Source organism: Vombatus ursinus, unplaced genomic scaffold (assembly GCF_900497805.2).
Source record: "Vombatus ursinus unplaced genomic scaffold, bare-nosed wombat genome assembly UNPS02014791.1, whole genome shotgun sequence".
NCBI lineage: Eukaryota > Metazoa > Chordata > Mammalia > Diprotodontia > Vombatidae > Vombatus > Vombatus ursinus.
The window spans coordinates 17891720-17917136 of NW_020954569.1; the positions used below are offsets into that span (position 1 = coordinate 17891720).

General features: G+C 34.9%; 1 protein-coding gene and 1 pseudogene across 2 annotated transcripts in view; one reads left to right on the plus strand and one right to left on the minus strand.

Annotated features, from left to right (window-relative positions):
• The window catches only part of CDH12 (cadherin 12), a 390052-nt gene that overhangs the window by 63595 nt on the left and 301040 nt on the right, over window positions 1-25417 (plus strand). For both annotated transcript variants that reach the window (XM_027868906.1, XM_027868907.1), the window contains exon 2: window positions 23568-23862. In XM_027868906.1, coding sequence (XP_027724707.1) covers window positions 23568-23862 — 295 coding nt within the window. The remainder of the gene's footprint in view (window positions 1-23567; window positions 23863-25417) is intronic.
• On the minus strand, window positions 1941-9768 carry LOC114048052 (annotated as a pseudogene).

Genomic DNA, 25417 nt, shown 5'->3' on the forward strand with positions numbered 1-25417 from the left:
TGGCAAGTAAATCTGATATTGATTCCTGAATGATGCCATGTTTTCATCTAGGTTGATATTTTATTTATATGTTTCTAAAGTAAAATGTGTACTTTAAAAGCAGTCTTGCCAGTACCAACATTGAATCTTTTCAGATCTTTCAATTATACTAAATTTACCAAGGAAATAATGGGTAGAATTTTATTATGATATTGATAAAATAATTTGCAAGTGAGGGTGCAATCTACTATATCATAATGATAAAGTCCATTTATCAGTTAGATAAGTTTTGTACCATAGACAACTTAGGGAAACAAAATTATTTTAGTAAAGATGCTTCTTTTTAGGAAATGTGTATCTATGTGGAAACTAATGAAATAATTATTAAGACCATAATGTTGTGACCCAAATAGTTCACTTCTACATAGTAGCCCAGGTCTGTGCACATAGCATAGTGATAAGTCCATTAGTCCATATAAAATAGCTCTCACGGCTTTTACTTTCTTTGCCTAGTCTGATATGCCAATTTTCTGAGCAAGAAAAAAAATTCTAGCTATAACCAATCTGATATCCTTCTAGGAATTATGATATTAGATAACATGTAAGAAGATTTATCTAAAAGAAAAAAAATCAAATAAACACAAGTAAATTTGAATTATTTTAAGTGAAGGACTAATGATCACATGGAAAAATGTATACTCTTTTTAAATAATCTTGGATTTTCAAAATAAAATGAATAAATAAGTCCTAGAAAATTTCTTTGCTTTCCATAACACATATGGCTAATATGTAGTCCTTCCTAACCCTATCTTATTTATGCTTTCAGCTACATTAAAAACCCCATTGGAGAATGAATTATACATATATTTTGGACATGGGTATAGGGTTTTTGTTATTTTTATAGAAACAATTAGGTATGATAATTGCCACACTGGGCCACTCACTGTCATCTAAAGTAACAGGATGCATCTGTTTTTGAAAACTAGTCTTCATTAATAGGCACATATCAGTGATATTAACTCAACTTAATTTTTCGGTCACTGGTGGAAAGTGGATTGTGTCTGGGTCAGAAGATAACCTGGTTTACATTTGGAACCTTCAGACAAAAGAGATCGTACAGAAATTACAAGGCCATACAGATATTGTGATTTCAACAGCTTGTCACCCTATAGAAAACATCATTGCATCAGCCGCATTAGAAAATGACAAAACAATTAAACTCTGGAAGAGTGACTGTTAAGCCCTTTCGATGTCATGTTAGAGACTGTATCAAGAAGTAGGTCCTATGAGGCAAGAAACTAAGATATTTGAGAATAGTTTCTTGGCCTAAAGGGAAATCCCCTTTTTTCTTCCCTGGAATGGGTAGCCTGGTGAGAAGAGGCAGCATCTGCCTTATTTGACAAATGGATCTTTTTCTTATTTTTTTGTTTTAAGGGGAAAAAATTTGCTTGTATTACTAGAAGGTCCCAAAAGACTTTGGTGATGCTTCTTGCCAACTCTCCTGATGCTGTCAAAGGAAGAGTTTCAATCTATATTGTGTTATAAATCGAGTCAGCAAAAACCTGAATTTTTAATTTTTTATTACAAAAGGATAAATTTCATTTCATCATGAATTTTTCCTCAACTAAATGTTCTGTAATTTTTTAAAAGATATCACTTACCCACTTCTAACTCTGTGACCAAATACAACCATGTAAGTTTTTGGCTTTCTATCCCCCAGTTTCACTGACCTTGTGGCGAAATATCTTTTAATCTTCTGTATAGTTTTACCTCTTGATATGTATGTTTAATAGATATATCACAAGTTGTCTAATTTTTTGGTCTAATAATTTCTAATTGGTCTAATAATGTCATTAATTTGGTCACAGAGTTAGAAGTGGGTAAGTGATATCTTTTAAAAAATTACAGAACATTTAGTTGAGGAAAAATTCATGATGAAATGAAATTTATCCTTTTGTAATAAAAAATTAAAAATTCAGGTTTTTGCTGACTCGATTTATAACACAATATAGATTGAAACTCTTCCTTTGACAGCATCAGGAGAGTTGGCAAGAAGCATCACCAAAGTCTTTTGGGACCTTCTAGTAATACAAGCAAATTTTTTCCCCTTAAAACAAAAAAATAAGAAAAAGATCCATTTGTCAAATAAGGCAGATGCTGCCTCTTCTCACCAGGCTACCCATTCCAGGGAAGAAAAAAGGGGATTTCCCTTTAGGCCAAGAAACTATTCTCAAATATCTTAGTTTCTTGCCTCATAGGACCTACTTCTTGATACAGTCTCTAACATGACATCGAAAGGGCTTAACAGTCACTCTTCCAGAGTTTAATTGTTTTGTCATTTTCTAATGCGGCTGATGCAATGATGTTTTCTATAGGGTGACAAGCTGTTGAAATCACAATATCTGTATGGCCTTGTAATTTCTGTACGATCTCTTTTGTCTGAAGGTTCCAAATGTAAACCAGGTTATCTTCTGACCCAGACACAATCCACTTTCCACCAGTGACCGAAAAATTAGCGAAAATGCAGTATTTCTCATTCTTGTGACCAGTGTATGTCTTCAGGCACTTCCCTTTGCTGTAGTCCCATAGCTTAAGAGCGTTGTCCAGAGTTGCAGCAAGAATGTATTTACCATTTGGAGAGAATTTCACAAAAGACACAGGAGGATTATCATCATCAATAAGTGTTTTTAAACATTGACCTGATGCTGTATCCCAGATTCGGCAGAGACCATCATAACTACTTGACACTATCAAGGATCCATCACGATTAAAATGAACTGCTGAAACTGGGTCAGAATGAGCAGGTAAAGTCTTGAGGCACTTCTCAAGTGAGGGGGCTAAAATTTCTAAATATGCCCCCAAATCTATATAACCATAGAAAGAAGATACAATTCATTTAAAAAATGACAAAAGATATGACACCTAAAAGCTTAAAGGAGACAAAATCCTAGATTCAAGTTCCTTATCTGATACATACAGTGCTTATGCAGCTGTGGACAAATTACTTTTCAATGCTTAATGAAACTCTTTTAGACTCGAGGCAGCAGTCAGGTGTGGTGGCCCATACCTGTAATCTCTTCTGCAAATGTTGAGACTGGCAGCTCTCTTGAGCTTGAGAGTTTGAGCTACAATGTGCTAAGACAATAAGATATCCACACTAAATTTGGCATTAATATAGTAATCCTCCAGGAGTAGGGTGGTCACCAGATTTCCTGAGGATGGGTAAATTGGCCCAGATTAGAAATAAACAGATCAAGACTCATGTACTAATTAGAGTGGGATTGACTCAGGAATGTCTCCTTCATTTTTTGGTCTGGTTGAAATAGGGAGATCCAGTTCATTTACTAACAACAACTCTAGGTTTCTGAGATGGCATGCTCATACATTGTAGAGAGAGTTTCCTCATGTAGCAGTTCTATAAACCAATGAAATCTTAAATTCTGTCCCTATACCTATGAGTACATACAGAAGATGAACGCAAAAGAAGGCAATAAAGAGTGAATACAAAGGTGTGGTAAAGTATTTTAAGAATAGTGTTAAAAATGCTATCCCTCAGAAAGAGCTGAGACGAATGAGGAAAATTAAGGGAGGGGGGAAAGTGCTTTTAACCTAAATTGGGGGGAAAGAGGTTAAAAAATGATAGGTCAATGCTTGGAGTGGGTGGGATAATGTTAATTGATGATAGAGAAAAAGAAAATCTGCTGAATTATCTTTTTGCTTCTGTTTTCTCTGCCAAGGAGAATAACCTTTGGACTACGAAGGTTGGAGAGAAAAAAAAATAATGAGTCAATACCCAAGACAAGTAAAGAGATAATGAGAGAGTATTTAACTGACTTGGATATTGGCTGGGCCTGATGTTCTATTTCCTTGTGTAACATGACAGTGATATATGCGTGTGGTCTTTTCCCATGCCCCCACAAAGTAATGTCATATATGTGCTGCAGGTTGGTTCTAGTTACGTTGTGTGATATAAATGCTTCTCCACCCATCATCACCCACCCCATCCACCCCCCACGCACACAAGTAGAATTTCTCTGGGTTTAGATTTCTTGCTCCAAGATGCTCTCATAATAGTAGGTCTAAGTTCCCAGAGATAAGACTATTACCACAGAAATACATTAGAACTCTCTCAGGATCCTAGAGCTTATCCTATTGAGGAGAAATATATTTCTTCTACTCACCACTCCAACTCTCAAGACTCTATCCAATGTGTTTTCTATCTATATAAATTGACATTTATAATTATGACACTTTTAGATCTTAAACATAACCATTTGCTTAATAAGGCAATAGACATAATATGGATACTAACATTAGGGCAAAGGTATAGATAATTTAAAAAAATCACAATACACATATAAAATCATTCAATAGCTAGAGTAAAGAATGGGCACATATTTATGGTAACATGGCGGGGATTTATAGTAATAAGGTAGGTTTCCCTGCCATGAAAGAGAAAAGCTTAGGGTAACTTACAACTCTCAACTGTGGGCTTTAACATAATTTGTCCATTCTGGAACATCTGTATCACACAAAACTGCTTCATCGTTTACTCCTTAACTGCTGACTACACTTCAGTTAGAGAAGTCCTCTTCTCTTTCCAACTCATACATCATGTTTATAAGTTTTTTTTTTTCCCATTTAGTCATAACCCTTAAAGGTATGTTTAGAGTGATATTTCTTAATATAAACAGCAGGTTGTTTTTAACTTAGAAAACTGCCAAGCCCAACAAACTGACTATCTCCAGGTTGTCCAGACAAGCCAGTCTTCTAAGATGAGAGGAGGAGACAAACTTTCCCCTGAACATGTGCCTTGTACCTTCTATTGCATACTGGGAGCCTTGTGTCCACTGAAAGAAGGCAACACAGAGTCTGGCCAGGAGTCTTCCATTTGCCTCAAGGCAAGGACTTCCATCTTTGCCAAAACATGGTAACTTCCACCTACTAATGCTAACCCAATCTCCCAACTAGGATGCAGAAAACTTCATGTGCAAAGAAGAGAAAATTTCCCTTTGACCTCAGGCCTTTGATCTCTTGCCACAACCTTTCCTTATGTAGTCTCTAACCTTTAGAGGGAAGAGAAATAGTGAAGTGAGGCCTTCCATCTGACCATCTGACAGTGCACTTCCTATCTCATATTGCACTGGCCTTAGATCAGTCTCTAACTTCCTTTGGAAAGAGGAGTGTTGCCCTTCACTTAATGGTGAACTTTCTCACATCTGGTCAAAACCTTCACATCCCAGTGATTCAAAACCCACACAGGTAATCATCCAAACCTTTTTCCCCACCCCCCACCCCTGATTCATTATTCATTATTCCCATCCCTTTCAACCTTCCTACTCCAAGGTTCAGCCAAACACCACTCAGCCCTTCCACAGTTTTCTCTAGAATGCTTGTTCCATAGGCAAAATACTTCCCTTTATCCTATTTTTTTCCTCTCACTCCCTCCATCCATTAGCTGCCTCTTAAAAATTATATTGTAGTCTCCAAGATGTATCAGTTCTTATTTTCTTAGTTTCATCCTCTTTAGTCATGAAATATATATATATATATATATATATATGTATATATGAATATTAGGGAAAGTACCCATCACACCTCATCTCCAAAGTCTCCAATGAGACAGTCCAACTCTTTGGTGCCCTCAAAACCATGATTTCACGCTCATTTTTTTCTAGATATAATTTTTAAAAATTATCCTCTGCCTCTTTATTACATTAAACTGTCTTCACATAAACAAGCCTCCCTCCACATTTTTGAAAAGAGATTCAAGTACTCAAATTCACATCACAGATCATTTTCTTTCTAAAACCCACCTAATGGCTTTTTTATACACATATTTTAGTAGTGTGTAGCAAGACAAAGTTATTTTTCTACACTTAATAGGTATCAGAATGCTCACTGATAACAGAGGCAATAAAAACACTTGCCTTTTTCAACATTAACTACATTGTAAGAATAAGGCCTTAAAGAAATATGGATGTTACAGTTGGATACTGAAATAACATGCAGAAGTTATTTGCTAAGCCATTGTCTGTGATCTTTGGAAGACTGTGAAGTACAGGAAGGGGTAATATATTTAAAATATATTTGAAATCTCTGAAGGGTCTAATTGTATAGACAGAAAAACATTGGATAGGGGCTAGAATTATGAGGAGGGGAAGTATATTTCTCCCTAGTAGATGGGAGAAAGATAAATACCAAATTAAAAAAGAGAAAGAAAGAAAATAGAATCTGAAAACTATAGGACAGCAAGCTTGACTTTGATTCCTGAGAAAATTTAGAAATATATTTCTAAAGAAATAAATGTGAACATTTAGAAAAAAGAAGTGGTAATCATAAAGAAATACTATGACTTCTTCAAGAGTATGACATGACAGACTAACACATTTGCCTTTTTTCAAGATCATTAAAATGGATTTGGGGATAGTATAAGTATGGTTAGCCTAAATTTTAGCAAAATTTTTGATAAATTATCTCATTATTTATTATATATAGTATATAATAGTATATAATATACTATTATATATAATAGTATATAATATACTATTATATATAATAGTATAATATAGTATATATAGTATAGTATAATATACTAATATATAATAGTATATAATAACATACTAATATATAATAGTATATAATAATATACTATTATTGTGGAAAAGATGAAGATGCATGTGCTATATCACATACATGTAGATGACATATTCATATTTGGTTGAATGATTGGATTGAAAGAATATTTATTAATGTTAACTTGGAAAGCCTTCTCCTGTTTATCCAAGGAGCTATGTTTGACCCTGTAATTTGTTTCATGTTGATCAATGATTTGAATGAAGGAATAAATAGCTCTCTTTTCAAATTTGAAAATTTCATTAAGATAGTATGGATAAGATGGGTAATAGCATGCTGAATGACATGGTCCAGATCCCAAAAGTGCTTGGCCAGCTAGAATATTGGGCTAATCTTAGAAAGGTGAAGTTTAATGGAGTTAAATATAAAATCTTACATTTCACTTCAAGAAATCAACTTCACAAGTACTAGCTAGGAAAGACATTATTACCCGTTCAGTGGATCACAAGTTCAATGAGTCAATAGTGGCAGCAACCCCACCCCCACCCCAAACAAAACAAAACATTTTTGTCTAGAACTTTTCTATAGGAAATCAACCAGGACAGTGAAGGGAAGGATATTGAATCTATGCTTCTTTGATGATAGTTTTAAGAAAATTGGTATGATTAGCTTGGCTAAGAAAACATTAAAGAAGAGGCATGATAGTCATCTTCAAGTACTGAAAAGGTTACCACTTGTAAGGGAGATTAGGTTTGTTTCATTTGTCCCCAGAGGGCAAAACTACTAGAAGTATATGGAAAATGAAGAGGCAAATTTAGACTTGCTATAAGAAATAACTTTTAATGATTAGAACTATTCAAAAGTTGAGTGAGTTGTCTTGGGATGTAGTGAATTTCCCTCATTAGAAGTCTTCAAGAAAAGACCAATGGATTATAAGGACAAATGTCCTGCTGTTAATGACTGGAATTCATTTGGGGTGTTTGGTTGAACTGGCTGATGTGCTCTTCTAAATCTGAGAAAGGGCAATTCTTTGCTACTGTGATTTCTACTAAAACTAAAGAAGTTTTTAAAATCACCCTGAAAGAAAGGAAGAAGAAATTAATCTATAATTAAATGAAAAAAAAAATTTGCTCACCAGTCAAATGGTCTTAGTAAAGCTGAATAAATTCATTTATACATCTTAATGGTTCATTATCAAACACTGTGAATGGAAAAAGAGAAATTACTATTGTAGCTGGAAGCCCTTTAGTCAGAATATGAAATCCAATCATGGAATTGGCTTGTCTTTAAAATGTCTCATAGGAACTCATTTGATTGTTGGATATTTTTTAGTTGTCATTTTATTTTGCACTATGTGACCATGGTCTTTGATGTTGGCTAAACGGGTAGCATCCCATTGTAAGTCTGTTGAATGCTAGGAAATGGAAATTGTACTTAAACTAGTAAACGATAGGGAGCCACTGAAGATTTTTAAGTTGAAAAGTGATAGAAACACATGATGGTTGTAGCTTGAGATGCCAGACTCGTGCTGCAGGCCAAGCATTTTTCTAAGTTAATATGAAGCCCACAGGCATCTGTTTGCATTTGAATTTGACAACACTAGTCCTAAGGATTCTTAGTTTTAGCATAAAAACATTTTAAAGGATGACTTAGGGAAGTATACACTAAATTTAATGTTTTCCTTGTCTTTAAGAGAACTATTCTCTAAAAAAATTAAGTATTGGAATCAGTGTAATTGTCATAATCATAACTATAATTAAAATAGCAATAATAATGATGTCTGATGATAATTAAAATGTATTTACTTGAGTAGTTAAAGGATCTGTGATTTTGTTAATGGGGTGCTCTTTCTATGAATCCAGATTGCTGTTTCTCTTAGGTCTTCATGAGTTGCTGTGGCTTAAAATTTCATTACCCTGATATCAACTTGGTGATAAACCTCTCCAAGGTGGATAGGTTGGTCCTCAGAAAATAAAATCTGTCACTCAAAGTCTTTCTATCTTGATACAGTTCACCAGAATTTATATTCTTCTAAAAAGTCCTTCAAGTACCATGAGTAATGTCCATTCTACAATGGGGCATCAGAGTAGGATTTAATTTTTTTTTAATTCATTTTGAATTTAAATACAAAAAGACAGAAAAAGAACATTTATTTGTAGGATTTTAATGGAAGAATGACAATATTTGCCTATTCCTATGTATATCAGATATATCTATATAATTAAAAATAGAACTAGTAAATAAACTCAAAATTTATCAATATTTCTTACAAACATTTCTGAGTGTAACCTACTAAATACAATTGTTATATACTTTGTAAAAGAAGAAAAACTTACATGATAATTCTGTTTTTTTCACTACTTAAACTTATTGATGATAACTAGAAAGTTTCACCCAAATATAGATAATATAAAACTAATGAAAGTTGGAAAGTTAGAGGGAGAAAATCTATAGAGACACAAAATGGATAGAGGAAAAGAATACATAGGATAAGGAATGGATTATACTATTGGATTCTGTGATTTCCCTTGGTTATAGAATAGACTTGCTCTATTTTAATTTCTTTTCTTTTACATTTGAAAGCTGGCCACTTGAAAGCTGTTTTCTTTTTCATTGAAATTGTTAAACATAACCACTAATGACTGTGTGCCTTGGAGTTTAATTCACAATGTTCATTCTATCATCCCACCAACCCCTTACTCTCCTTGCAATCTGTGGATTTTCTTGATTGATGTATTGATTGTATATTCAGAATATTAAAGTAACTCTCTTGTATTATTTCCTGCATAATGGTATTCAGGTTTTTTTTTTTTTTCAGAGAGCTATGATCCTTAAGGTATCTCAGCATATCCTGTCTTCAAGGGCACTTTGACTTGGACTCAATGCATATGTTCTTTTAACATTTTGCCTTCTGCTTCTCTTCTGTCAAAATTTTCTCTTCCTTCAGCATTTTGTGTGTTTCAGATCTATTTCTGCCTCTTTCATTTCTTTAGGGCAGGGGTCAGCAAACTAAAGCCCAGGGGCCAAATCTAGCCAACTGTCTTTTTTTTTTAATGACTCTTAAGCTAAGAATGTTTTTGCTATTGTTTTTACATTTTAAAATACAGATTTATTGTCTTTAAAAATGTAAAAAAAAAAACTTTAGCTTCGCAGTCATACAAAAATATAATTGGTCAGATTTGGTGCTGACCATACTTTAGAGAGATTCCTCATCGCGAGTCTTTTTTTCCCCTCATATCTACTAATTGAGGTTCTAACCTATATTTGTTGCTAATTTTTTTCTTTTACACATTCCATTTCTATTTTGAATCATTCTGGATTTTCTTGGCATTTTATGTTGCCATAGGAATCCACAGAATTGGGTATTTCATCAGGCACTAGTTTTCCTTTTTATTGTTGTATTGGTTATGAACGTTTTTTATCTCTTTGAGAATTTATTCATAATTCCTTTGGGTTTAAGAATCCTCTCTGCTTATTCATCTGCTTTAACACTGTTTTTTATTGAGACTTTTTCTCTTGAAATCTTTACTTTAAAAAAAATTCTCCTGTCAACTCACTATATGATCCCTCCCACCCTTTAGTGGTCTACTCTCATAACTAATCTGTAAGGCTAACTCACTTTACTTCCAATGGAGGACGTAGAGTTCATTAGTTTGGGTTTTTGCCATAAGTACACTCATGGAAGAGAAGACTTACCCCAACTGGGATTAAATCCCTCCTCTTCTTTTGGTCCAGAGTCACCACTCACTCTGTCATTCCACTGTGATGTCTCCCTCTTCTCTCTTCATTTACATGTTTGTCTGTCTGCTTCAGGTGTCATGGGAGAAAGAAATAGGAACAGGAGGTTTTCTGGACCCAATTTTGGCCATCTCGGCTATCCCTAAACTATGGCCATTGGCTTAGTGAAAAAGCAGTGCATTTTCAGTGCTACTTCCTTTCTTCAGATCTAGTTTCAGGTCACTAAACAAACTCAATGACTATCATTTATTTTAGATTTGGGGGGATAGGAGGGATATTCCAAGAGAATCTCTGAAGTAGATCCCATACAAGCCTACAAATTTATGTTATCTTATTATCACTCCTCCCTCAAGCATGTTAAGACTGTTGTGAAGTGGTTCAGAACAAGCACTTTAAGGATTATAGCTCTCTGTTGTTAATTCGTATTTTTCCTATTTGTTTAGCTATTATTATCCTACATCCAGTACATGGTTCTTTTTTTCTTCTTCTGAGGATCAGAGTATTAAAGTAGTTTGGGGAAACTAACTAATATAACTTGCTATTCACATGATTTCTGCTTCCTCTGGGATAAGGAACAGAAAGGAGAAATGAAACTAGCATGGAAAGGATTATAAGGGGTAAAGAAAATCTAAGGCTTACCTAGAAAAATAAATGGTTACCATGTACACTTAAGTTAGACATACCTATGGCATATATCTGAGAGTCATGCTCATCACTGGGTTCTGAATAATGGATGTTGCTCTCACACTTTCCCAGTCACCAATGGAGTGAAACAAGGCTGTGTGCTTGCTCCCATGCTTTTTACCATGATGTTTTCAGTCATGTTGTCAAACATCTTCAATGAGAATGAACAGTTTCAAGATCAGCTACTGCACTGATGGTAAATTCTTCAACTTGAAAAGGCTACATACAAGCCAAGACCAAAGTGGAAGGGTTTTTTTTCGGTTTGCAGATGATTGTCCACTCAGTGCAGTCTCTGAAGTTCAGATGCAACAAAGTACGCATTGATTCTTTGCTACTTATACTAATTTTGGCCTAACAATGAACACCAAGAAAACACAGGTGTTCATCAGCCAGCACCACACCATCTATATATGGAACCATTGGTTGCAGCAAATGGAGAGGTTTTGAATGCTGTGGATAAGTTCACTTGTCTTGACACTATACTTTCCAGGGATGGACACATGGATGATGAAGTTGACTCACATTGCCAGAGCCGGTGTGGGAGAGAAGAAGTATTAAACTGACTACCAAACTGAAGGTCAATAGAGCCATTATGCTGATCTCATTGCTTTATGCCTGTGAAACCCGGACAGTCTAGCAGAGCCATTTCAGAAAACTGAATTGCTTCCATTTGAATTGTCTTAGAAAGAGTCTAGAGATTACCTGGCAGGATAAGATACCAGACACTGAGATCCTTTCTTGAACTAAACTACCAAACATTCAAACTCTACTTCAGAGAGCACAATTCCAGTGTCCCGACCACATTGTTCTAATGCCAAACATATATTGGCCAAAAAGACTATTTTACAGAGAATTCACACAGTGCAAGCACTCACATGATGGTCAGAAAAAGCAATACAAAAACACTCTCAAGTCACTTTCTTAAGAACTTTGGAATTGATTATGACACATGGGAGATACTGGCATAGGACGGCCCAGCATGGTGTGCCTTTATCAGAGAAGGTGCTTGGCTCTATAAGCAAAGCAGAATTGAAGTAGCTCAAAAGAAATGCGAGATGCACAAATTTAGAAAATCCACCCCAAATGTTCACCTGGACTATTTGTGCCCAACCTGTAGTAGAGCATTCTGAGCTCGTGTTGGTCTGATCAGCCACAGTCAGGCACACTGTAACTTGACTCTAACATAGTGGTGTCATTTTGGTCCTCTTCAAGAATGAAGGAAAACAACCAACTAACCATCTGAGAGTCAGGTTCATTGTATTTACATACAATTCCATGAATTAATTTACTTCAGAACTGTGATGTCATCAGTGCAAGACATTTTGAGTATAAACATTCCCTCCATTGATATAATTTTCAAGTCATCCATAGCTTATCATCCTAAGAAATCAATGTGGGTCCAAGATATTAAATGCTTTACTCCTAAAGACATAGCTAGTATGTGTTAGAGACTGTAATTTATCCTAGGTTTTTATGATTCCAAAACCTATACTGTGCTTTACTGCCTTTCAGATTAGGTAATTGTAAGTTAACTTTTTTTAAATTCATATTTTAGTAAACTCAGTGATTAATTCTAATAATTCAGCTACTAGTCAGAATGACATTCATCTTCTTTAAAATTACAAACAATTCTTTGCATTCATAAGAATGACAGCCGAAATCATAACTAGAAATGAAGATTATATTTGAAAAAGAAGTGATCTCCTTAGCTTAGGAGTCAGGAGACCTGAGTTTCAGTTCTAGTCATAGCATTTACTAGCTTGGGGCTTGAGAAAGTAATTTCTCAGGCACAGTTTCTTCATCACTAAGATGGGTATGGTAAGACTTATACTACTTACCTCATGAGGCTGTTGTGAAGGGGAAAAGGTGGCCACATGGTGTGAAAATACACACAATTTATAAGTGATATTGTATTGCTACTTAAGGATTGAACTTTCAAGAGGCAACTAACAAAATTGTAACTGCACTGAAGGTGAAAGTGAAAAGGTTTTAATATCTTCTTCTAACACATATGTTCTTAGAGTCTGTATACCCAAGCTGCAAGCCAGAGAGTCACCTGTCTGTTGTTACAGAAATGTCCTTTGGTATTCTCTGAAATTAAAGAGTGATTCAGTTCTTTCAGTAATTTGGATCACCTACACTTATGCGCCATTTAAGGGCCAGTTTTACAACATTCCCCACGTGTTATGGTGGCAGGACTATTCATAGGGAAAGAAAAATATGAAAGGGAAAATTGGGAGATTAGCATATTCCCTTTGCTATCAGGGCACATAATATATCCTAGCAGATCATTTTACAGTTGCTCCCGAGGATTGCCAGGCCTCTTTGTTCTTTGGAGATCTTCCTTGACAGACCTCAAGGGAGGTTTTACGCCTCTTTCAAATGTATTTCTACTTTCTTGAATAGAAGGTGAAATATTTCCAGATGATAAATAGCTCTGGGTCTGTCAGCTAGCCAGGGGAGTTCTCAACTCACATTAGACTGTTAAGGGGAATTCCTAACCTTGTAAAGTGGAATTCCTCTTGCTCAATTGGTAACAATCAAGCTAGAAGGAACAAATGAATCCTCCCTTGAGAGGAGGGTGACTGAGAATGCCAAATGTACCATGGAACTCAGTGGCTTTAGAGGGAACAAAATTTGCATTATAATATTGTTCAGGCAGAGTTATGGGCAGTCTGTGGGCTTTGTCGTTTGGGGGAAGAGGAGCTCTTTTGCTTATTAGAAATATCTCACCCATATTCTAGGGAAATGTAAACTAGTATAATGACCACTGCGGCATCCGTCAAAGCAGAGTAGAGAGAAGGAAAAGGATAGACTGGAATTGCAAATCATTTGCCCAAAGTTACTTAGAGGGGGAAAAAGCTACGTATGGTTTCCTGTCTGCAGATAATAAAAATAGCTGCAATACAAAGGTTCAGGGAACATTTTTTCCTATGTGATTATTTATCTATGGGCTCCATTGCTTGCAGACTCAACTTAATCACCATCAGACTCCTGCAGACAAGGCCACCATTTCTTATTCCATGATCCACTTTATAAATGCTAAAAGATATTCCCCTCTGCCTCTCCCATCAAGAATTTTATTAGCATTTAACCGGTTATACTTGTATAACAGCATGACATCACTGTCAAATGATATATTTCCAAGGCCCAAGTAACATCAGTAATTTTTTATTTCCTTGTCAGAATTATGACAAGTTGTTAAACTCCTAGGGAAGAAACACCCTCCATTAATGCAAATAGGTACCTCATCTGCAAATCAAAGTCTTAGAGAGTTGAACAAGGCACCATGACTTTAAGCAATTTGCCAGGGTCAACCAGTCAGTCTCAGTGAGAGGCAGAACTTGAACCCAGAACCTCATAACTCAGTGTCCTTCTCTGTATTGACAATGCTCTGTTGTCCCTCAGAATATGTATTATTTCAGGAATTCAAAGCACTGTGGTTTATCTTGTACATTTTCCTTTGCCCTAAAATGCTGATATTTTTTGTTAAGATTGGAAGGCAAGAGCTAGAATGTTTTCTGTATTGACAGTAAAAAGGGATTCATGTACACAATGGAAAACAAACAGCAACCATAACAACACACAAACATTTATTTCTTGGATAACATATGTGAATGTTTACTGAGATACCTGAAGAGAAAAAAGATTGGTGGTTGGTGAACCAAGAATAAATCATAAAATATTTGGTCTTTCTGTGTCTTCGATCATATTGTATATTCTACCTCACGCATGGAATTTCCCTCTCTTCTTTTCTTATTAAATTCCTACCTGTTCTTTCAAGCTCAAATTAAATATTACCTTCTCCATGAAGCCTTTCCTAATTTTCCCAATTAGTAAATAACTTTTCTGTCTCCAAACCTCATGTGCTATTTTGTTTGTGCCTCTATTAAGCATTTTTTAATATATTTTTATATTATTATTAACTAATTAGTTGCAGGAAGACAACCAGGTAGTGTAGGAGATGGAGCACTGGACTCAGAGTCAGGAAGACTGAGATAAATCTTGAAGGAAATCAAGGGTTCTAAGAGGTTGAGGCAAGGATGTAGGACATTCCAGATATCTTGGTCAGATGGTACAAAAATATAGAGATCAGAAGTGGAGTGATGGATATGAGGAACCTCCAAAAGGACAGTTTTATTGGACTACAGAGTACATGCAGAAGTATAATGTTTAATAAAGCTGGGAAAATAAGATGGGGCCAACTTATGAAAAACTTTAGCGCTAAATATTGTAGTTCTAATTTTCTCCTAGAGGCAAAATTTATTAAAGGTTATTGAGTAAGAGGCTGAAGAACAGCATTTCATAGTACTTCAAATATCACTTCAAATACTTACGAGCTATGTGATCCTGAGCTGTGTGAGGCTTACAGGGTTGTTGTGAGGATCAAGAGAGACAAAATTTGTAAAGCCATTAACACAGTGCCTGGCACATAGGATGTCCTTAATAAATACTTGTTCCTTTCTCCCTGCCCCAAGGCATCAAAGGCTATGCCTTATATAAATTCTTTATGTTTAATCTCTTCCTCATTTTCTAGCACAGAGCTCTCAAAATAGTAAACATTTAAGAACTATTTGTTGAATTTCTTTTTTTTAAATTTTCTGAATACCACTTTATTTTTTTTCCAATAACATGTAAAGAAAGCTTTCAACATTCACTTTTATAAGACATTGAGTTCCAAACTTTTTTCTCCCTCCCTCTCTTCCCTTCCCCATCCCCAAGATGGCAAGTAATCTGAAAGATTACTATCATATTAGTATCGTACTATCATATTAAATATATTTCCACGTTAGTCATGTTGTGAAAGAAGAATCAGAACAAAAGGGAAAAACCGAGGGAAAGGAAAAAAAGGGTGAAAATAGTATGCTTCAATCTGCATTTAAACTCCATTGTTCTTTCTCTGGAAATAGATAGTTACTTGTTGAATTTCTAATTTGAACTTTTGAAAATTCAGATTTCATAGGCTTATATGAGTTAGACTTGAAAGTAGACCCTAGAGGCCAGAAACTGCTGTAATTTTGTCTCTAGCATCCAGCACCATGCTTTGTCCATGACAGGCCTTTATTAAACACATGATGAATTAAATTGAAAGAAAATCCAGAGATAACGAGTTTCAAACCCTTTATTTTATAACCCAGCAAACCGAGGCTGAGATATAAAGCCATTTTCCTAGTATTATATTAAGCAATAAATAAGAGAGCTCCAATTCGAACCCAAACCCTTAGACTCCAAATGTATTCTTTCCACTACACCAAAACAAAAGTGATAAATCTGAATATTATTTCAAAAACAAAATGAATTCTAAATTAATTTTCACAGCATATCATGGAAGCCCTTCTTGAGAACTTGCAAATTTAATCCAATATGATTCCTCTTTTCTTCTTTCAGTTAGCCCCAGGACTTAGCTCAATGTGTTATCATCTTTATCAAGGTAGGAAATTCATCTGTTGGATAAGAAAGCAACAGTGGCTAGAAGCAACCTCAGTAAATACTACTACTACTAATAATAATGACACCAACTTCTTTCCTTTCTCTGTCAGTCAAATGGAGTGTCAAGTATGAGAAATAGGAAAGGCCAGTATAGCTTGTTCAGAGTGTGGGATAGGATGTAAGGTCACATGAAATGAGAAAGATGGGTTATGTTCAGATTATGAAGGTCTTTAAAAACTTACATTTTTTCTTCGAGGCAATAAAAAGCCACTGGTGTTGATTGAGTAGAAGAGTTATGTGGTCAGATCTTCCCTAAGGAAAAATAACTTTGGCAGTGGGATATCAGATGGCCTGGAGTGCTGAGATACTTAAAGTAGGAAAACAATTAGAAGAGTATTACAATAATTCAGACAATAGGGCATAAGTACTTGAATCAAGATGGTACCTCTATGAGTGAAGAGAAGGGGTGAAATGCCAGAGATGTGGTGGAGGTTTAAACTAAAATCTGGCAAATGATTGAATATATGGAGTGATCAATAGTGAAGTCAAGGTTAATACCAAGATTATAAACCTGAGAAATTCAAAAGATGGTGATGCATTAACAGAAATAATGAAATTTGGAATCAGAGTGGGTTGGAGGGGAGATAATGCAATATTATTCCTAATTGACCTCCCTGTCCCAAATATCTCCCTATTTCATTACATCCTATTTTTTATTCCCTCCAAACTGTATTTTAACTGCGTAAAAATCAAAGTTCTGGGTTCTGGGATACTGAAAGCCCTGAACCCCATTTGTTTTTCAATCTCGTGCGCTGCTAAATAAATCACTTCTCTGAATGATATTTGGCTTAATTATTTAACTGTAGCAGTTTAAATCTAGCCTCAGACTTTTATTAACTACGTGACCCTAGGCAAGTCACTTACCATCTGTTTACCTCAATTCCTCAACTATGAAATAGAAATAATAACAGCACCTACCTTACAGGCTTGTTACAAAGATCAAATGAGACATTTGTAAAGTGTTTAGCATAGTGCCTGGCATGTAGTAGGTGGTTTAGTAATGCTTATTGCCTTCACTTCCCTCTCCCCATCCAACATATAACCACCAAAATTATTTTCCCAAAGTACTATGAAATGCTGTTCTTCAGCCTCTTACTCAATAACCTTTAATAAATTTTGCCTCTAGGAGAAAATTAGAACTACAATATTTAGCACTAAAGTTTTTCATAAGTTGGCCCCATCTTATTTTCCCAGCCTTATTAAACATTATACTTCTGCATGTACTCTGTAGTCCAATAAAACTGTTCTTTTGGAGGTTCCTCATATCCATCACTCCATTTCTGATCTCTATATTTTTGTACCATCTGACCAAGATATCTGGAATGTCCTACATCCTTGCCTCAACCTCTTAGAATCCCTGATTTCCTTCAAGATTTATCTCAGGTGTCATCATCTGCATGAGACCTCCATCATTTCCACCTCTTTACCCATCTTTATTTCTAGTTGATTTTTCAAAAGAATTTCCCCTAGATAGAATATAATTTTGGCCCTGCACACCATCACATGTTTCTAAAAGTAGGCTTTGCAAGACTCCACGTGAGTTGGTAGCAAGTAGAGATAACTATATATACTCCCAGAATTGGACTCTCATTGGTCAATTTTATCATTAAGCGAGCATGACAACCAGTAAAAAGACATGTAGTAGATCTCCATCTTCAAGCAAATGAGGGGAATGTTTTACTAATTCCCAACTTTCAAATTGGTAAACATTTTTAAACAGATAAAACATGTAAACAGATCATTCCTTCCCACTTCAGAATTCATGACACCAAAGGATAAATAAAGCTAATCTTTGAAAGTTGGAAGCTTATATTTAGTGTCTTTATTCAGTATGTGTTTTATAACCTGTATTCATGTGACATACTTAATATTGTTCTCACTAGATGTTTCAGTAATGATAGGCTATATGATGTACTTGATAGCAAACCAAATTTATAAACCTTTTTTTAGTAGTCACTTTGTTAATCATGGTCATAATCTTGTATAATGTAGATAACTAGTTTATTATTTTTATGTGCCACCAAATCTCTTGCACATTTGAAAGACATTCATATAAACAAAGATATAATGTTGAAATCAGACCTGTTTTTCAAAAGTGCAGGCCTAATTTAAGTAACTAGGAATAAATTCATCCTGGTTTAAAAAACTCATTCCTGGACCATTGAAGTCCATTTGAAGTCCATTGAAGACCATTTCTGGTTGGTCTCCCTGCCTCAAGCCTCTTGCCACTCAAAGTCATCCTCTGCTAACAAAGTAATCTTCATAAAACATACTTATGATCATGTCACTTCTCTATTCAAAAACTCCAGTTACTCTTTATTTCCTCCAGGATCAAATATAAAATTCTGTTTAGATTTTAAAGGCCTTTGTAATCTGGACACTTCTTAGATTTTTATACCTTACTCCCCTCCACATGCTCTACAATCTAGTCATTACTGCTGCTTTCCCAAGACGCTGTATCTCTTGACTTCATACCTTTTTATTAGCTATCCCCCCATTCTTGGAATTTTCTCTCTCCTCACCTCTATCTGCTAACTTCCCTAGCTTCCTTCAAATCTCAGCTAAAACCCCACTCTGAGGAAGAAGCCTTGTCCATCCTCCTTAATGTTAGTCTTCTGCCTAAGATTATCCCCATTTTTTTCTCGTAAACATCTTGTTTATACTAAGTTGTTGTTGTGGTTTGCATATTTTCATTCCATTTGGATTTTTAGCTTCTTAATGGCAGAGATTTTTTTTTTTAATCCTCTACACTTAGCACAAAATCTGACACATAGTAGGCCCTTAATAAATGCTTGTTGACTCAACTTGGGCTTTCCAAATTGTGGAATTTACAAAAACAATGTCATCAACAATAGCAAAAAAGAAACAAAAGAGTTAAATATTCTCAATGGCTCAGTATTCTAAATTGTAATTATTGAAAAATGTATGATTAGTTAAAATTTTAGGTATAAAGGCTAATGCCTTATTTTTGCACAAAAAAATAAAAACATAATTTTTAAAAGTCCAAGAATTACTATTTGACAACAAGATATATATATGTATATATATGTATATATATATTGTGTGTGTATGTATATGTATGTGTGTGTGTGTGCGCACTTTCACCTCAAAGAAAATATGAATGAATTTCCTTTTTGTCTTGGGCAGTACAATTTCTAAAATTCAAATCAGAATCAAACTATTGAGTACTTAACTCTGTAGACCAAGTTGCTTTCTTAAGCAATGAAATTAAAGTTCAGTTTGTACTCTAAAGTAAATCTTGAATCTCCTTTTTGAGCCTCTATTGGCATCTTTTTTTTTTTTCCATGCACCATCTGATCCGACTTGGAAATCATCAACAAAACATCACCACTTCTAACAAAATTGTCTGGACACCACATATCTCTACATTCATCATCTGTACAACTTTTTTTGGAGGCTAGAAAGGGAATGATGTCAAATATCAACACAGTCAGATGGTGTTATTGGAGCTGCCAGTTGCACTATGATAATATATACAACAGGTACTCCCACAGAGCACATTTTTACGAAGAGATTTTTTTGTTAATAATATAAGATGTTTCTTGTGATTTTTAAATTGCTATCAGGACAACAGTTCATGTTGTTATGAAATGACTGGCTTACTCTATATCTAATGTAAAGGAACTGTTGAATTACTGTAGTTTTGTAGCTATTGACAAAATTTAAAGTTAAGGATAATTCTTGGCAATTTTTTTCAGTTTTCCAAGAATAGCCTGAAAGATATTTGAGATGCTTCTTATTCATATTACAGGAATTTTTCTCTCAGCAATGGAATCAAGTGAAATTAAGGAATGAAAAAAACATGAACCAATTCTACTCCAGAACTGAATGGATGTAACCACGTAGGCCATGTTACATATACACAGTTTCTCAGAATAAGATTATTGACTTTCAGGTATAAGTCAGGAATGCTAATTGTCGCCACTGAAAATTTCTTCTGATGCTCAACAGAACGTGGAGATAAGCTTAGATTATTGGGGTCTACACCAGCATAATTCATACTTTAGCAAGGCAAAATAGATTAAAAAAATATTTAAATAAAAAGTCAAGCTTTGAGCTGTCATCTGTAGATCAATTTAGTTAATTTCAGAGCATTTCATCACCAAAAGTATGGATGCTGAGTTCCTTTTTTCCCCCTTCAGTAACACAGGAAGCCTTCTACTAAAGGATGCACTTTGGTAAAGCCGGTAAAGCCAGTAATCATTGATTTTCTGAGTTATTTATGAAGTATTTTAATTGAATATATGGTAAGCTTCGAAGTCTAGATAGAAAATCTATTCATTTTCAACTATTCAACACACTAAGAAAATGGCTTTATATATATGTTTTGAGTAGGAGGACACAAAATAAACAATCATAATTAAAGGTGCTTTTTAAAAGTCATTCATAGAATTACAGAATTTTGAAAGTTGTAAAAGACATTGGGGATCATATAGGCCAACCCTGTTATTTTACAAATGAGGAAACTGAGGCCTGGAAAAGCCAGTTGATCTATCTAAAATCAATGTTAGCTAATGATAATTCAAAATTTTTAACCTACAAAACATTTCTCTTGATTTTTTCTATTTCTACTCTTTGAATAAAAAGTCAATCATTATCACAATACAGTCCTTGCTATTTACATCTAACAAAATTATCAAAATGCTAACCAGGATGACTTTCTGGCATATTAGAATTCATTATAGAATATACTTAATAGAAAAGTTAACCTTGTGGTCAAGTACACATGTTCTAAGTGACTAGAATAGTCATTGCTATGTAGCTATATTGTTACATCTCTACCCTGGGTACTATATATCTCTATTTAACCAGCCTACTGTTTTAAGCTGCTATGAGATGGTCAAATCCTCCCATGTGTTTTGCATGAATGATCCTCATTTCATTTGCTAATCTTTAACATACTATTAAGCATTCTCTTCTGAGACAGCAATACATATAAATCTTAGCTTTGAATAAATTTTAAGATATTGAGTGTTGGGAGCAGCAAAGATAACAGCAATATCAAAATCGAATTTCATTTGAATCTGGGGCAAACAATGAAACATATTTGTTTTGCCATTTCTCGATCTGTTTGGGCTAAAATGGCCTTGGTTTTGACAGAAGGGAAATGTCAACATTTGTATGGTATCTTCAGAACCTACTGAGGATTTTGACTAAGTTCCTACTCTATTACCATATTTCTCAAGAGCCTTTGGCAAATTGAATCCAGTTTGTAAAAACTCATCAGTTCTGCACTGAGCTTTTGCCTGTCCCATGTCTTCAAATTGATCACACGCTAAAGTAAACTCTGCTCAGTGTTTGGATTGGCAATACTCATACTCAGTAGTAGTATGGAATATTGCAATTTAAAATCACTGAGTTCAAAGAACTTTTATCTTTGCCTTGATTTTATGCTTAAGAATTCCCATCCTTTATCCATAGCTAAGATTTGCTCAGGAATCCATCTAGAACATCATTTATGGCATGACAGAGAAAATATTTCTCCCAGTCTTCTCTTTATTCATTCCTTTCATATGTTGTTGTAGGAACAAACACATAGCAATTGACAGTGGTGGTAACAATGACAACACCACCATAAATTTCTATACTATTTTTTTTCATTTCGCAAAGTACTCATATACATATCATATGCATATATACCTATAATCTCATTTGAACCTTACAAGCATAGACGAGGACAGATGTTTGAATCCTGCTTTAGAAAGGAGAGAATTGAAGCTCAGCAAGGTTTAATGACTTGCTTAAGGTCACATGGCAAGTCAGACATGGCTCTGATAGTCAAATCCAGGTCTTTGATTCCAGGTTTAGTTGGATGTGTGTGTGTGTTTTTTTTTTCTTCTTCTTCAGGAAAACATGCAGACCTTCTGTTCTCCAAATCTGGACAGAGGCTGACTTTGAAAGAAAAGAGAATGATTTAGAAAACAGCATGGTCTATTGCATTGCATGATGGCTTCATATCTGGAGATCATCAGGATTTTTCCTTATTTTGTTTTGTTCCAGTTAGTTTGTGTGATTTTAGATAAGACCCTTAGCCATAATCTGTGTCAGCTTATCTCCCTCCCCTATATGTAAAATAGGGATTCTGTATTTAAATAATTATTTATGTCATAAATTTTCCATGTTTATTTTTGGTGTAGTGTTTAGAGAGCTACTCTTTGAGCTAGGAATAAATGAGTTCGAATCCAGCCTCTGACATTGGCTGTGTGACTTTGGGTAAGTCACTTAGCCTCTTGGTATTTTAAGAAATTCTAGAACTATAAATTACAGAGCAAGTGCTTTCCTCCATTGGTTGAGGGAGTTTTGTCATCTGGGAGTTTCTCATATTAAAAGATAGTCTTTCATATATCAATAGTCCAGTGTTTATCCCTATCATTACTTTTAGCACAATTAAGTAAGACTGCCTATCAATCTGGCAGAATATTCATAGCTGAAATATTTGCTCTCACAGAACCATCAAGCTTAGTCCTTAGTCCTACATCCCTTTGCAAGTTTACTAGTCTAGGCTTTTGGGTCAAAAAGATTAAGTTGCTAGAAAAATGTGTATTAGTTCTTTTAGATAACAAACTCCATGAAAGTAGGTAGTTAGAAATTTTGTATCTTCCTTAGCCCTTACTGAACTTTACTAACTCATATTAAGCATTTCATGAATGTGAATTAAATTGAATTTAATGATTGGGCGAAACTTCTTATTCATTCCATTGTCCCATCTCCACCCCCTGGCCAGAAAAGCAGATTTAGTCATGAAATGCTGTCTCCTATTCCTACATGGTGACCATTTTCACACTTCTCAAATTGTGGAAAAGGTAATTTTTCTTTCCTTGATCTAAAGGTAAAATAAAATCTTTCCCAAGTTGGGAGAGATTATTAGGAATAAATATGAATCTGAAGATCCTTTTCAGCTCTATAATTCAGAATTCTGTATAAAGAAGGATAATAGGGTGGATGAATTAATGGTTTTAAACTTCTACTTGAGTGAAAAATGATTTTTCAAAGCTTTTTGTAAATGATGTCTCTCATTTAGAAATATTCCTTTAATGATTTTATTATCTCTCTTTTTTTTCTGTTTCTCTACTATAAAGCTTCATTCCGACTTAGACAAAGGAGTGGGCAGTGTAAAATACACCCTCTCAGGAGATGGAGCTGGCACAGTTTTTACCATTGATGAAACCACAGGGGACATTCATGCCATAAGAAGCCTTGATCGAGAAGAAAAACCTTTCTATACTCTCCGTGCTCAGGCTGTGGACATACATACCAGGAAGCCCCTGGAGCCTGAATCAGAATTCATCATCAAAGTGCAGGACATTAATGATAATGAGCCAAAGTTCTTGGATGGACCTTATGTTGCTAGTGTCCCAGAAATGTCTCCAGTGGGTGAGTAAGAAAATGAAAACTCTCTTAGCTACTGCTCACTTCTCTTTAACTTGAGTTTCCTACATCTCAGATTTAATAGCTAAAGTATAATTTGCAAGACAGAACAATCCTGTGCTGAACACACAAATATTTTCATTTATCAGTTTAATTTTTTATTGTTGTTGTTGTTGAACTAGAGGTCTTTCTCCCCACCCCAGTTATTCTTTTTTCAAGATATTATTGGGATACACCACAATAAACCTTTCTCGCCAACCTGTTAGTTACATAATGTTTTTGCACAAATTCATAGAGTGAATTCTTTTGTTAAGTTTATGAAGTGGAATGAATAATATCTTTCTGCACATTAAACCAACTGAAGTGATATATGGCCATATGTGTGTGTATGCTTGCATGTAAGTGGTAAAGGTCTTTAAAGTTCTATTTGATGAGCCAGTCCTGGGTAGGACTGCATGCAGGGACTTTCACAATTCTTCCCACCACAAAGTAGTGGTTCTTTGTGAGTTTTTTTTTTCTTTGCTTAGGAAAACATGGAATATATTGGTGATAGCTACAACTACAAGACAGTAGCTTTTTGTTCAAACTAGAAAAAAATAGCACAGTAAGTTCACATGCAGATTCTGGGAGAAGAGGAAAAGAAAAGATCCTTCCTTCTTTAATAACTAGGAACACATTATAGTATGCTTTGTAGCTAGAAATGATAATTTAGGACATTGGGGGCTGGTTTCTCTCACTCTTTAGCATCAAATGCCTTCTAAATAGACAACTTTTGTGTTAAGTCAGTGGCCACTCCAGGGACATTATAGTCACCCCACAAAAAATGTATATGTTTGCATCAAAATTTACTGGTCTTAAATTGGGTGTAATCATTTACCACATTTTTGGTCTCAGATGCGAAATACAGATTCTTGCTTTAAAAATGGATCCTCTCAGGTATATCCAGTAGGGGCCATGTTGCTTGTAGGTATCTCTGGATTTGGGTAAATTGCTGATCCCAACAACGTAAGTACTAGAACTTGGGCAGTGGGTACATAAAGAAGGTAGTAGCCTAAACTTTCTTTAGATATACATAATTTACCAATGAATATAGGCAATTACTCTGAAACCTTAGTGATATCTGTGAAGCACTAAGATATTAAGTGATTTGTTCAGGGTCACACAGTCTACACACATACATACATACATATATGTATATGTGTATGTCGGAGACAAGACTTAAACCAAAATTTCCTGACTCTGACATTGGCTCTTTAGACATCATGCTGCTCCTCCTCTCTTCCTCCTCCTCCTACTCCACCTCTCTCTCTCTCATGCGCGCACTCTCTCTCTCTCCCTCATGTGTGCATATATATTTATAAATGTGTATTTACATATAGATAACATGTTTCTAAAAGTTAGAATAATGCAAATATACATTTTAACCTGTTAACACATGTTTCTTTCTGGTCTTATGGAAAGGAAGTCATCTTTATATTCCCAAATGATATAGCAATACCTTATCTAGGACTTGGGTAGTTTTTTTTTCCCTTAAGTCATTATTTTACATTTGAGAACAACT